This window comes from Scylla paramamosain, chromosome 42 (assembly GCF_035594125.1).
Source record: "Scylla paramamosain isolate STU-SP2022 chromosome 42, ASM3559412v1, whole genome shotgun sequence".
In the NCBI taxonomy this organism is placed as follows: Eukaryota; Metazoa; Arthropoda; class Malacostraca; order Decapoda; family Portunidae; genus Scylla; species Scylla paramamosain.
Window position 1 is genome coordinate 8,012,501 of NC_087192.1, and position 12,500 is coordinate 8,025,000.

At 42.6% G+C, this 12,500-nt stretch overlaps 1 protein-coding gene and 1 non-coding gene across 2 annotated transcripts; both read right to left on the bottom strand.

The window, feature by feature from the left end:
* Window positions 1–1,950: 1,950 nt before the first annotated feature.
* Trnas-gcu (transfer RNA serine (anticodon GCU)) lies at window positions 1,951–2,032 on the bottom strand. The gene has a single exon. It is a non-coding gene; the product is annotated as a tRNA-Ser (tRNA).
* Window positions 2,033–2,075: 43 nt separating this feature from the next.
* LOC135093256 (uncharacterized) lies at window positions 2,076–9,520 on the bottom strand. The gene is made up of 4 exons (XM_063992326.1): window positions 9,377–9,520; window positions 7,809–7,979; window positions 6,559–6,635; window positions 2,076–4,987 (listed from the first exon to the last, which is right to left on the bottom strand). The coding sequence occupies exons 2-4, from the start codon at window positions 7,966–7,968 to the stop codon at window positions 4,781–4,783; spliced, it is 444 nt and encodes a 147-aa protein (XP_063848396.1). The 5' UTR covers window positions 7,969–7,979; window positions 9,377–9,520; the 3' UTR covers window positions 2,076–4,780.
* Between the last annotated feature and the right edge of the window lie 2,980 nt (window positions 9,521–12,500).

Genomic DNA, 12,500 nt, shown 5'->3' on the forward strand with positions numbered 1-12,500 from the left:
ATCACATATTTGTAGTATTGCACGTAAATGAACACTGTACCCTGCCTATTCTTGTCTCCTGGCGGCTGTGTGGTGTGTTGAGGGCAGCGTCGCCGGGAGAGTGATGGACAGCTGCTTGCCTCTTCCCTTGAGAGACAGCCGTTTCTTGACCAGCTTTTCCCTCTCATCCCCTTCCCTTATTCCATTAACGCCTCTCCTTATCTCCAGCACGTCCCCTGATCTTCCTCCATCGCTCCTTTTCTTTTCTCAGCTCTTCTCATCGTCCTTTTTCCTTCCACTGTTCTTTCACTTCCATATCACTGTTCCTTTTCTCACTTCAGTGCTTCCTCTATTTTTTTCCGTTGTCTTTTTGATGAACGTATGTTTTTTTTTCTAATCTTTTCTAATCTTTTTTGTTATCTTTTCTTTTCTAGTTGTCTCTGCTTTCTTTAATATTTTCCTCTTCTTCTTTTTCTTCTTTTTTCTTTTTTTTTCTTCTTCTTCTTCCTTTTGTTGTCGTCATCGTCATCTTCGTTGTTGTGTTCAATATTTATTTCCATTTCTTCACTTCACTTTACTTCTTCCTCTCCCTTATCCTTATGCATCATTTACCTCAGTCTTTCTGTGCTTCATTCCTTTTCCTCCTCCACCTTCTCTCCCTCTTCCTTTCTGTCGTCGTCATCTTCATCTCCATATTTGTTTTCATATTTCTACTTAGTTTTTTCATCCTCTTTTTCCTTTTCATGCATTCCCGTCGCCTCAGTCTTTCTCTGCATCATTTCTACTCCTCCTCCTCCTCCTCCTTCACCTTCACCCACACACCAGCTGACAAGAACACATCGCGTCCACTCGTATAGGATTCAATAACTAGCACTCACTTGGATTTTCGGCGCTGTCAGCTCTTGGTCAGCGTTCAGGACCCGAGCTTCCATCTAATGTAGGGGTCGCGCTGGAAAAACCAGTCCTCGGTTCTTGTCGGATCAGAATTATTGCCTGGATTGGCAGGGAAAGTAATCCTTGGTGCTAAGTTTTGTGCATGAGGAGGTGGATATGGAGGAGGAGGAGGAGGAGGAGGAGGAGGAGGAGGAGGAGGAGGAGGAGGAGGAGGAGGAGAGATGACGAGGACATGAGGAAAAGGTGAAAAATACGAGAAAAGCGAGGAAGATTTACTAAGGGAGGAGGAAGAGAAGGAAAGGAAAGAGAAGACAAGGACATGAGGAAAAGATGAAAATTACGAGAAAAACGAAGATTTACAGAGGGGTAGGAAGAGGAAGAGAAGAAAATGTGATGACATTAAGGAAACGGTGAAAAATATTGATAAGTAAGAAGAGGAAGAGTGGGCAGAGGAAAAGTAGAAACGAAAGATATGAATGAAAAGAATGGGGACGTACAAGCTTTGGAGGAAGAGAAGGAAATAAAAATTCTAGATGAACAGAAGACATAAATAACAGAAAGTAGTAGTACGTGGAAGTAGTAGTAGTAGTAGTAGTAGTAGTAGGAGTAATAGTAGCAGTTTAGACTAATTCATTTCTTTAAGTTCTTCATGAAATCTATTTTCTCAGCATACATTTATCATTATCTTTTTTTTTTCATTCGTTGTACTTTCTTTTTTTTTCTGCGTGCCTTCTGCATCACTGGAACTAAAACTTCTGGCAAGGCTCATAGTGATCAAACCGGAAATTACGTCTCTTGGCTTCGCGACGGATTCTGTTAAATTAATGTATCAGGTAGGTTGTGGGTTGATGTGTGTTTGCGTGCATGTTTTTAGAAATTCATTCTTTTAACCTCCTCATCTCACACCTTCCAGCAAGGAAACTGGAGATTAAGGCAACTTTCCCTTCTATCAATGATCATCAGCCTCACCACTCTTGATCCACTCCTCTCCACAGAGCAACGACTCGCTCCTCCGCCTGCCGTCCATCCACTGCTTGCGTTCACCGACCACAACGTCCGAAAAATAAAATCATCGCGCGACGAGGATGGGATTCGAACCCACGCAGGGAGACCCTATTGGATTAGCAGTCCAACGCCTTAACCACTCGGCCACCTCGTCTGTTGCAATGGTGAGATACGTGCATTTAAAAGAAAATCTGCAATATTGTTATCATAGAATATTATATTTTGGAGAGGATGATTACAGTATTTGTGAATGTGTTACAAATATCGTCTTTCATTATACCAATATTTGTTCATCTGTTTATTTAATATCGCATGTTTGTTTTTGTTAGTGATCCACTGCATGAATATGTTATTAATCTAATGTGGTGATAAGCGCCACAACAGCGGGGTCATATTGCGCCAGAATGATAAAGAGGGGGAAGAGGAAGACAATCATGAACACGAAGAAGAAAGAGGAAAAAAAAGGAAGAGAGAGACGACGAATTAGAGAAGGAGGAGAAGGAAGAGTAGGAGGAAGGGGGAAACGATGAGAAACACGAAAAAAAAAAAAAGGAGGAAGAGGGAGAGGGAGACGACGAGTCAGAGGAGGAGAGGGAGAATGAGGAGAAGGTAGATAAGGAAGATGTCAAATTAGGATAGGAGGAGCAGGACAAGTTAGTGGAAGAGGAGGAGGAGGAGGAGGAGGAGAACGAGTTAGATGTGGAGGAGGACAAGAATGAGGAGGAGTTAAATAAAGGAGAGGTTAAGTTAGTAGAGGAGGAGGAGAAACAGGAGTGACGCTGGTGACTCAGTTAAGTAAGCACAAAGAATTTCGAGTCTTAATCACTAGCGTTTCCTGTCTGGGTGATGCCAAGAGCGGCTGCTGTTCACTTCTCTAGGGCAGCAATCTCACCGCCTCCTCCTCCTCGGCGGGGAATCGAATGCAACCGTAAGCAGGAGACATTCCGGTGCGAATTCCCAGAGAGAGAGAGAAAGGGAGGGTGAAAGAAGGAGGAATGAATAATTGTCTTGAGGCGGGACAGGCATGCGTTAGTGAGTGGGTAGTTGTGGTTTTCACTGACTCAGTCACTGCCTCGTGTTTATTCATCTGTGAAAGGAGCTGTACATGACACATCTAGTTCTGTGAAGACTGCCAGGCAAGAGACAGGGGGGTGGACACAATACAACACCCCTTCTTAAGAACATAAGAACATAAAAAATAAGGGAAGCTGCAAGAAGCGACCAGGCTTACACGTGGCACTCCCTTCCACCTATCATTCCCACCCATAAACCCGTCTGATCTTCTCTTAAAGCTCCCTAATGTCCTAACACTAACAACATGATTACTGAGTCCGTTCCACTCATCTACCACTCTGTTTGAGAATCAGTTTCCTCCTATCTCTTTCCTAAACCTAAATTTTCAAGCTTCTGCCCACGTCTTTTCCATAAAGTTAAATGTGAATGATATTGACAATGCAAGAGTCAACCAGAGAGAGAGAGAGAGAGAGAGAGAGAGAGAGAGAGAGAGAGAGAGAGAGAGAGAGAGAGAGAGAGAGAGAGAGAGAGATAAGATAGAGCCTCACTCTTACACAATAGCACCACGTGTCTACACATGATCACACCAGTTATCGTGTTGTGCCCTCTCTGTTGTTTCTTCTCAAGCATAAGTGTAGTCTTTGTTGTTCCTCCGTCCCTTAGTGACAAGTAAGTGGCCAGGAGAGAGAGGAATCTTCCACACCACTGCCGCATCGTGTCCAATTTCTAAGTCAATTTTCTGTGTGTGTTAATTGATCCTGCGTTACGTGTGCTAGTTGTAATGGAAGATACGTATAACAAAACTATCCACGTACATGTACAATCCTAGTATATGAGTAGTGTTAGTAGTAGTGGTGATAGTAATAGAGTGGTAGATGAATGAACTATGCCCAGTACTCAGGTTGTTAGTGTTGAGTCACTAGGGAGATCAGACAGATTTGTGAATGGGTTGATAGGCGGAAATACGCAAGCGTGTAACATACAGGTACTGCCACACGTAGGCTTGATGGCTTCTCGTAGTTTCCCTTATTCTCTTATGCTCCTATGTTCGTAGAAGTAATAGTAAGTATGTTAGTAATTTTATTTTTTTACTGCCATTCAGAGTTAGCGAAGATCTATTTTTTGAAAAACAACACTTATTAGCGAAGAACTGCACTGTGACAAATAACACTTACTAGCGAAGAACTGCACTGTGACAGACAACACTTACTAGCGAAGAACTGCACTGTGACAGACAACACTTACTAGCGAAGAACTACACTGTGACAAATAACACTTACTAGCGAAGAACTGCACTGTGACAAATAACACTTACTAGCGAAGAACTGCACTGTGACAGACAACACTTACTAGCGAAGAACTGCACTGTGACAAATAACACTTACTAGCGAAGAACTGCACTGTGACAGACAACACTAACTAGCGAAGAACTGCACTGTGACAAATAACACTTACTAGCGAAGAACTGCACTGTGACAGACAACACTAACTAGCGAAGAACTGCACTGTGACAAATAACACTTACTAGCGAAGAACTGCACTGTGACAGACAACACTTACTAGCGAAGAACTGCACTGTGACAGACAACACTTACTAGCGAAGAACTGCACTGTGACAAATAACACTTAGTAGCGAAGAACTGCACTGTGACAAATAACACTTATTAGCGAAGAACTGCACTGTGACAGACAACACTTACTAGTGAAGAACTGCATTGTGACAGACAACACTAATTTGCGAAGAACCAATTTATGACAAACAACATATTATCACCAGCGCCTCGCCGTCTAGTCGCGAAGCTTCTGGAACACGATTTTGGTAAGCGGCGAGGCGGCGACTGGCGGAATGTCTTTGCGGCTGACCAAGTCCTGCACAGTCAGCGAGGACTTACTGAAGCGGCGCCTGGAGCCCTCCCTGAAGAGGGGTGACGTGCGGCGTGAACCTGTTGTCGGTGGTGAAGATTCCCTCCTTCTGCAGCAGGTCGTTCATGTCCTGCCGCAAAGTCCCCAGCTGTTTCTCGTTGGTCAGGTTGATGAACACCATGCGTGTCCCGAAGTTACCGAGACCTCCGAAGGTCAGCTCCAGCGGCGGCCTCTGGTGGGGAGGGAAGGGGCAGCGACGCCTAGATTAACACACTGGCACAGATGTAACGACAGTCCTCCTTAAAAACACAAAGAAAGAAAACGCGTGAGTCTTCACATAAGTTCAAACACAAACTCTCCGTAGAAATGACCAATAGATTGACTGATTGACAGACTGATTGACTTTAGGCAGCGTAACAATGGGGGCATATGGCGTTGTCTCCAAGAAAGTAAAAGTATAAAGCAATTAAACCATCTCGACAGTTACAGTAGCCCTTGATTTGGCGGCTTTTTTCTGAGGAGGGGGAGGTGGCTTTCTTAGTGCTTGAAATGATTGTTACTGCCAGCCAGGTGAGCAGCGGGTGGCGGCGTGACGGATAAAATCATGGCCATTAGTCGAGCAGCATTACAACTCCTATAATACCCAACAAATGATACAGGATTTGACACTGAGGAAAATAATCACAGTGCGAGCAAATGTACCGGGTTCCTTGATTTGCCCACTACTAGGCAGATGGATGAGGTTGCCAGCAATTTCTGTGCGCCAAGCCGTGCCACCTGGGAGAGGCTTACTATCTGAAGCTGAGGCACAAAACACCGTCTGAATTAGGCTTGATGGCACCAACAGGGGAGGGATAAAGCAAAGTGGACGAGGCGGTGGCCAGATGAGGTGAGTGGCCCGTCCTCTAGTGGCTGAAAGAAAAAAATTAAATACTCATAGCCTGCTTCTCTGAGTCCCGTTAATGTGTAATGTATTTTAACGAAACACTTTGAAGAGTCTTTTATATAGTTTTATATTGATCACTTGGCCTTTTTCTTTTCTTTTTCTTTTTGTTCTTTTTAATGCTCCCTTATTTACAAAAATTGCACCAATTTATTCCAGAAATATGTTTTTCCATATCACCATAACGGCGGGTTATGAGACTTTAAGGAATCGCCTGGAAATCTCTTAATAAAAAAGAGGATTCTCATCTTGCGGCACGAGAGGCAGATGAAAGGCGCCGCTCAGGGAACTGCAGGCCGCGGGCAAAGGGAGGAGGGCGTCAGCCAGAGAGAGAGAGAGAGAGAGAGAGAGAGAGAGAGAGAGAGAGAGAGAGAGAGAGACGGAACGCAGCTAACACGGCGCGGTAATGCTTCCTGACACTAAATTATTCGAGTTTGCGTGTTTGTGTCGCAATCAAGAGGAAAGTGCAATGCTTCAGGAAAACACTCAACTCTCCATAGGGTTGTGCGGACTGGGAAAGTTCGGGTGGAGTTACAAGGCAGTCTGGCAGAGTTTACCCTCGAGAAAGAAACAGAAGATCTACACCAACTACTAGCGAGATTAAAGCTAAGGAACGTATTCTTAAACTTGTGCTCACTTCTCTCATAACAACTATTTTGAAAGGCCACAGAGATGAGTATTCTGCTTCACGTGAGTACTTTATTCCATTAAAATTTCGACGTCCTTGTTAAACTATCACAAATCATGAAAATATCCTTGAAAATTTCAGTAACTTCCGCGAGACGCTGGACAATGGCGCTAAGAAACATCATTCTGGAAACATGTCGCTTCTTTACCTGTTAGAGCGAGACTCTCCTCACCTTCTGTAGGAAATCCTGCAAAAGCTTATTCACGGATTCTATGAGCTGCTCCTCGGTCTCCCCTTCCTTTCTCTTACCTGTGGGCCAGACAAGACAAACAAATGTAAATTGGACACGTTATGTCAATCCTTTCTTTTCTCTTCCTTTCTTTCCCCTTTCCCTAAAGTAATTATATACCATCTCTGACTCCCCTCCCGTCACCTTCTCCCATTCCCTCGTCCATCTTCTGCCATTTATCCCAGCCTATCTCATCCCATCTACTTCTCGTTAAATTATTTCATCCACTTATTCTCTTCCCAAAATGCAACCTCAGAAGCTTTGATTATCATAGTCACCATCTTCACAACCTTCATTAGCGTCATTATCATCATCGTAACTACGGAAATAACTAGTCGAGTCATTCTCTCTCTCTCTCTCTCTCTCTCTCTCTCTCTCTCTCTCTCTCTCTCTCTCTCTCTCTCTCTCTCTCTCTCTCTCTCTCTCTCTCTCTCTCTCTCTCTCTCTCTCTCTCTCTCTCTCTCTCTCTAATAAAAAATTTATGGAATATAAATATACAATGTATGTAATGGCTATAAATAAATGTTCAAATGTTCAAATGTTCTCTCTCTCTCTCTCTCTCTCTCACACTCACACTCACACTCACACACACACACACACACACACACACACACACACACACACACACACATCTGCAATGTTTCTGTACTATGCATAGTCTATAAGAACTTAATAAGGGAAGCTGCAAGAAGCCTCCCGGCCTACACGTGGCTGTCCCATAATGAAACATGCCTTCCCATTTCGACTTATCATCCTCATCCATAAATTTCTCCCTTTTTTTTTTTTTTTTCCAAAGCTCCCCTGATGACTCGGCATTAACACTTTCATTCATATCCCTTGACTGCTATGGCTTCTGTTTATGCTTAATAAGATGAGTTGTCGCAGATTAAGATTTCTAAATAAAAAAAAAAGACATTACTGCGTGTCTTCAGTCATATTATACACGCATAACACAACGCAACACAGTAAATTACGCACATCTAATCAGCTGAACGAGCCTGGCTGTTATGCACACGGTGTCGACTGATAAAAAATAGTGAAGTTAAGTTTACATCCACAGTTTAATCCCCGCTTACGTAGTTTTGTCAATTCTAAAAACATTACGGATGAAATGGACGTTGTTGAGTATGCCTGATTGATAAAAAATAGTGAAAAGTTATCAAATTCATATTCACAGTTTAATCCTAACGTACTTTTGTCGATACCGTAGACGCTCAGGGTGAAGTGGGCGTCCTGGACCACACTGCTCCGAAGGTTAAGATTCCTGGCGTCATCTAAGAGCATCGCCTGCACCTCCTTCAGGTCCTCCTTGCACTTCGTGGTCAGCGGCACAGAGGCGTAGTGGGATTTCATGGTCACGTTACCTGGAGATAAGCAAACACAACACACGTCACTTGTCAGGACCTTAGAGAGTGGAGGCTGTATGTGTGTGTGTGTGTGTGTATGTGGGTGTTGAAAGGGGACGAAAGGGTTGTTACATGAAAAGCATTTGTTATCTTCTAAAAGCGTCACATGCAAAAAAGGCTTTTCACATTGCAAAACCGCAGCGTCAGGATGATCTGTCTCACATTTGGAAAAAAAAAAAAAAAACTTAACTAGGAAGGAGAATTTTGGAGATCGTGAAGGCTGCTCATTGGCGGAACTAACTGCAGCACTAAACTGAATAAAGACACACGTAAACTATACCAAAATTGAAATTCCATAAGTTATACCACGAAATTGTAAAAGGTGAGATTAAATTAGTGGCAGTAATAGTAATGCAGTAGCAGCAGCAGTAGTAGTAGTAGTAGTAGTTGTTGTTGTTGTTATAGTAGTGGTAGTATTAGTAATAGACGTAGCAGCTATAGTATCAACATTACTGCTAACTGTTGGGGAAACCGACCAAAATTTTAAGACCTTTTCGACTCTCTTGGTTCATTCGCATAACGCACTGTTGAACAAAGGCGTCCGGCGCTAGTAATAATGAATGTTGGCAACAAGATAAGCTTCGATTTTATCCATCTTATGTACAGGAGTCTCTCTCTCTCTCTCTCTCTCTCTCTCTCTCTCTCTCTCTCTCTCTCTCTCTCTCTCTTTCAGTAAATAAATAAAATAAATAAATAAATAAATAAAGGAATAAACAAGTAAATAGAATAGTGGTCACATAATACACATATAAAGATTAAACATAAACGCTTCCAAAGTAAGCATAAAGAATGGCGGGGAAGCAGCTGGCGGAGGGAAAGCTCACACTGAGCAATGAAGTCGGAAAATCGTTGCTACACATTCGGTGTTGACAAACGGAGCAGAAAGACACGAGTCCAAGATACGCGCTGGCTGATTGTGCTTATTGTTAGTAGTGGTTGAAGACGCTCTGTACCTAAGAGAGAGAGAGAGAGAGAGAGAGAGAGAGAGAGAGAGAGAGAGAGAGAGAGAGAGAGAGAGAAAGCGAAACAGTACAGTCTCCTCTCCCCTGAAAAGAAACAAAAACAAAAACAAAAAAACGCGGAATTGTAAAATTACAAACGGTATTATACCAAAAACCTTTTCGTGAGTAAACAGAGAGATCTGTTTCTGTGTACTGTACAATCATACGGGAAGCCACGCTTTTGCTTGTATGAAAATATTAGCTATTGATATAATTTAGTTACGAATTAGTATATGTTGAATTGGTAAATATATGTGTACATGTAATTTGTACACGTAAGAAAGTAGAAATGGCAAAGCTGATCCCTAATCCAGTTTTGAATGCGACATTGTTAATACTGAAATGACGAAGTACCACTACAGTATACTTCCTCAAAAGCCGCAAGCCGCGGTGGCGGCCACCGCCGCGTGGCATTGAGGGGTCTGAGTCCTGAGGCACTGAGGACGGACGGCTGGCAGCCGCTGACTAGAGAGCGCGGCACCTTGAGAGTGAAGTGCCGAATTCAAACAATTTAGTGGTGATACCACATCACGCCACGAGTTGCCAGCAGCTTTCCGTACCACTGGTAGCAGCCAGTTGCCAGTGTATCACCACGACGCGTGACGCGTTGCAGGCTGGAGAAAGGATGTTAGGGATTTTACGCTCCTCGCCACCGACGTGCGCCATTCACAAAGACGCTGAGTGGCGGACACATGCGCGGGTGAAAAATAACATGGAAGAATATAATTAAAAAGGAATATGTGGAGTTTCCTTTGCTCCCTGCGGATACCAACACTGACACAAGTGTTCACATCAGCGCGCCTCTATTACGCTATGTAGATCTTCACTGGATGAAAGGACATAAAACTGTACACTTTGTCGCAGCACTAGATTGACTAGAGTCACTAGACTGATCCTGCGCCACCATTGTCCGCGCTGCACCATTGCATAGTTTTGTCCGAGGCAAAAAAAAAAAAAAAATCTTGGCCTTGGTTTCGTCCATCTTACCTCTTTCACAAGTGACGTTCCCGTTGGTTGTGCAGCGATGTTAAGCACTTCACTGTGTTAAGGCTCATATGAAAGTCTCATTAATTCAGCTGTGATAACCAGAACCACCCCACCCCGTGTTAGCACCAGCACGGCGACGAGTGATCAGTGAAGGTTTGGCAACTGCCGTCTGGGCTGAACTTTCCTATTCAGGTTGTTCTTTGCAGCGTCTGTGTGATATGCCAGCTCTTTATCATCGAGCACGAGGCACATGCTCTGCCGCAGCTGCCAGCACTACTAACACCAACACCTTGGCTACGAGTAAGCGACACTATATTTATCTAAGCTTGTGGAATGGTGAGAATATTAGTTACCAGACAACTCCACGAACAAAAGTGTAATGCATGAACCGTGATGCAGTTGCCAGTTATTAAAATGATAAACGTTTCCCTTAAAAACTGGCGGCGAGAGCTAGACTCATCGGCTCCAGTCTGACTCTTCCGGTGGCATCCTAAGTTCATATAGTCTGCTTTACTTGAGGTGGAATCAGTCACCCGTCATCCGCTTCACACCTCTGATAGCAATTTTTCGACCTAATTTGCCTTTTACATCTTTTTCTTCAGAAGGAAACAGACAGTAACTCCTCCGTGCATGCATGTGTACTGAAAACCTTTGGTACTTGAGCTAAGTCTAATTTTACAACATTTCAACCTGGTAAATAATTAGTTAATTCATTCTGTACTCATTGCATTTCGAAGTTGAGATTAATGCGAAAAATTCATATGTTTTCTCTCTCTCTCTCTCTCTCTCTCTCTCTCTCTCTCTCTCTCTCTCTCTCTCTCTCTCTCTCTCTCTCTCTCTCTCTCTCTCTCTCTCTCTCTAACGTTACAGATTGGCGGAGACGGTCAGAAGCTCCTCGGGACTTGTCTAGCTGGGCTCTATCGTAACGCTTCCCATCGCCACTGACTGTGACCAAAACTTAGCATGTGTGTGTGTGTGTGTGTGTGTGTGTGTGTGTGTGTGTTGCTACGTCCTGAAATATCTCGAGTGCTGGAAATAGCGGACAAATGAGTAGCTTCGTATTCAGTTTATGAGCGGATACGTATGAGGAGATAACAAATATATATATATATATATATATATATATATATATATATATATATATATATATATATATATATATATATATATATATATATATATATATATATATATATATATATATATATATATATATATATATATATATATATATTTTTTTTTTTTTTTTTTTTTTTTTTTTTTTTTTTTTTTCACAGTACTTTAAATGTTATTTTTATTTGATTTATTGTTTTATTTATTGGTTTATTTTTTTAGAGTCTGACCATAAAGCTAACCGTGCAATCGCGATCATAAGTGGAGTAACATTATGCGTTCATTTCCACTGTTTACCATTTCCCCCTCAATCTTATGTCCCCTCATCTGCTGACAACCTTTAACTTACTCTCTATTATGTAAGGAGGAGGTAGACAGTCAGCAAATCACAGGACTTGAGAACAAAGGCAAGCATTAAACACATATGGAGTGAGTGTGGCACGTTAAATGACTTCTGACTGTGAGTGTGCAATGTGAATATATTGCAGATGATGCCACTTTGAAATCGGGAATCGCTGATAATAGGCTGTGATGGGCGTTGTCCGAAACCATTACTTGTCCCTCCAGCGGTCTCCTTCACACACACACACACACACACACATACACACACACACTAATAGGTCTTTGTGTACCTTGTCAGTTGATCTCGAATATTGTATAACACCTTCGTTGAGAAAAAGGAGGAAGAGAAAGTAAAGGAAAAGGAAAAGGAGACCGAAGCTACACAACTGTACTCGTATAACTCAGAGGAGAACTTTGAAGTGACTGAGGCAAACACCGAAGCATGAGATTAAGTCGGGTTAGGTTAGTAAATACCAACTTTATTCTATTTATGGTGGAATATTCGTGGAGGAATGTACATGAGTGGAATTCATCTGGATGGAGGAATTTTCATAGAAGCGTCCCAGGGAGCGGTCACATTCCAGTGGGAAAATACGTATATTGAAAAGCTCCTCTATTTGTTTATTTCTCTTTAGATCAGACGAGCTTTGAGATGCAAGACAAACAGACGCGTGAATTAACAGATGTGTCGTTTATAGATAACGCCACGCGAGCACAGTAATTCGTACATTCGTTACAGAACACTGCAAACCCTTTAGACAGCAGCAGTGTTTTTATATCTAACAGAGGCTTCATTCTCATTACATTTTGTCGTCTTAGCTCTTATATTTGACAGAATGTAGTGGAAGGTACTGGGGTTTTCAAGTGCATCTTATCTCTCATACTCAGCAGGTTGTAATGAAGATAACGAAGCTTTCAAGTGCGTTTTCATGACCGTATATATGAAAAGGATTCTGCGTAGTGGAAGGTACTGGGGCTTTCAAGTGCGTCTCGTCCCTTATTACTCATCGGGTTGTAATGGAAGATACTAGCCTTT

Coding starts and splice junctions, on each gene's coding strand:
- LOC135093256 (XM_063992326.1), bottom strand. CDS start 7,968: ATGAAATCCCACTACGCCTCTGTGCCGCTGACCACGAAGTGCAAGGAG. Junction 6,636..7,808: donor CGTCTACGGTATCGACAAAA/GTACGTTAGGAT, acceptor TCTGGCCCACAG/GTAAGAGAAAGGAAGGGGAG. Junction 4,988..6,558: donor TGCAGGATTTCCTACAGAAG/GTGAGGAGAGTC, acceptor CCTCCCCACCAG/AGGCCGCCGCTGGAGCTGAC.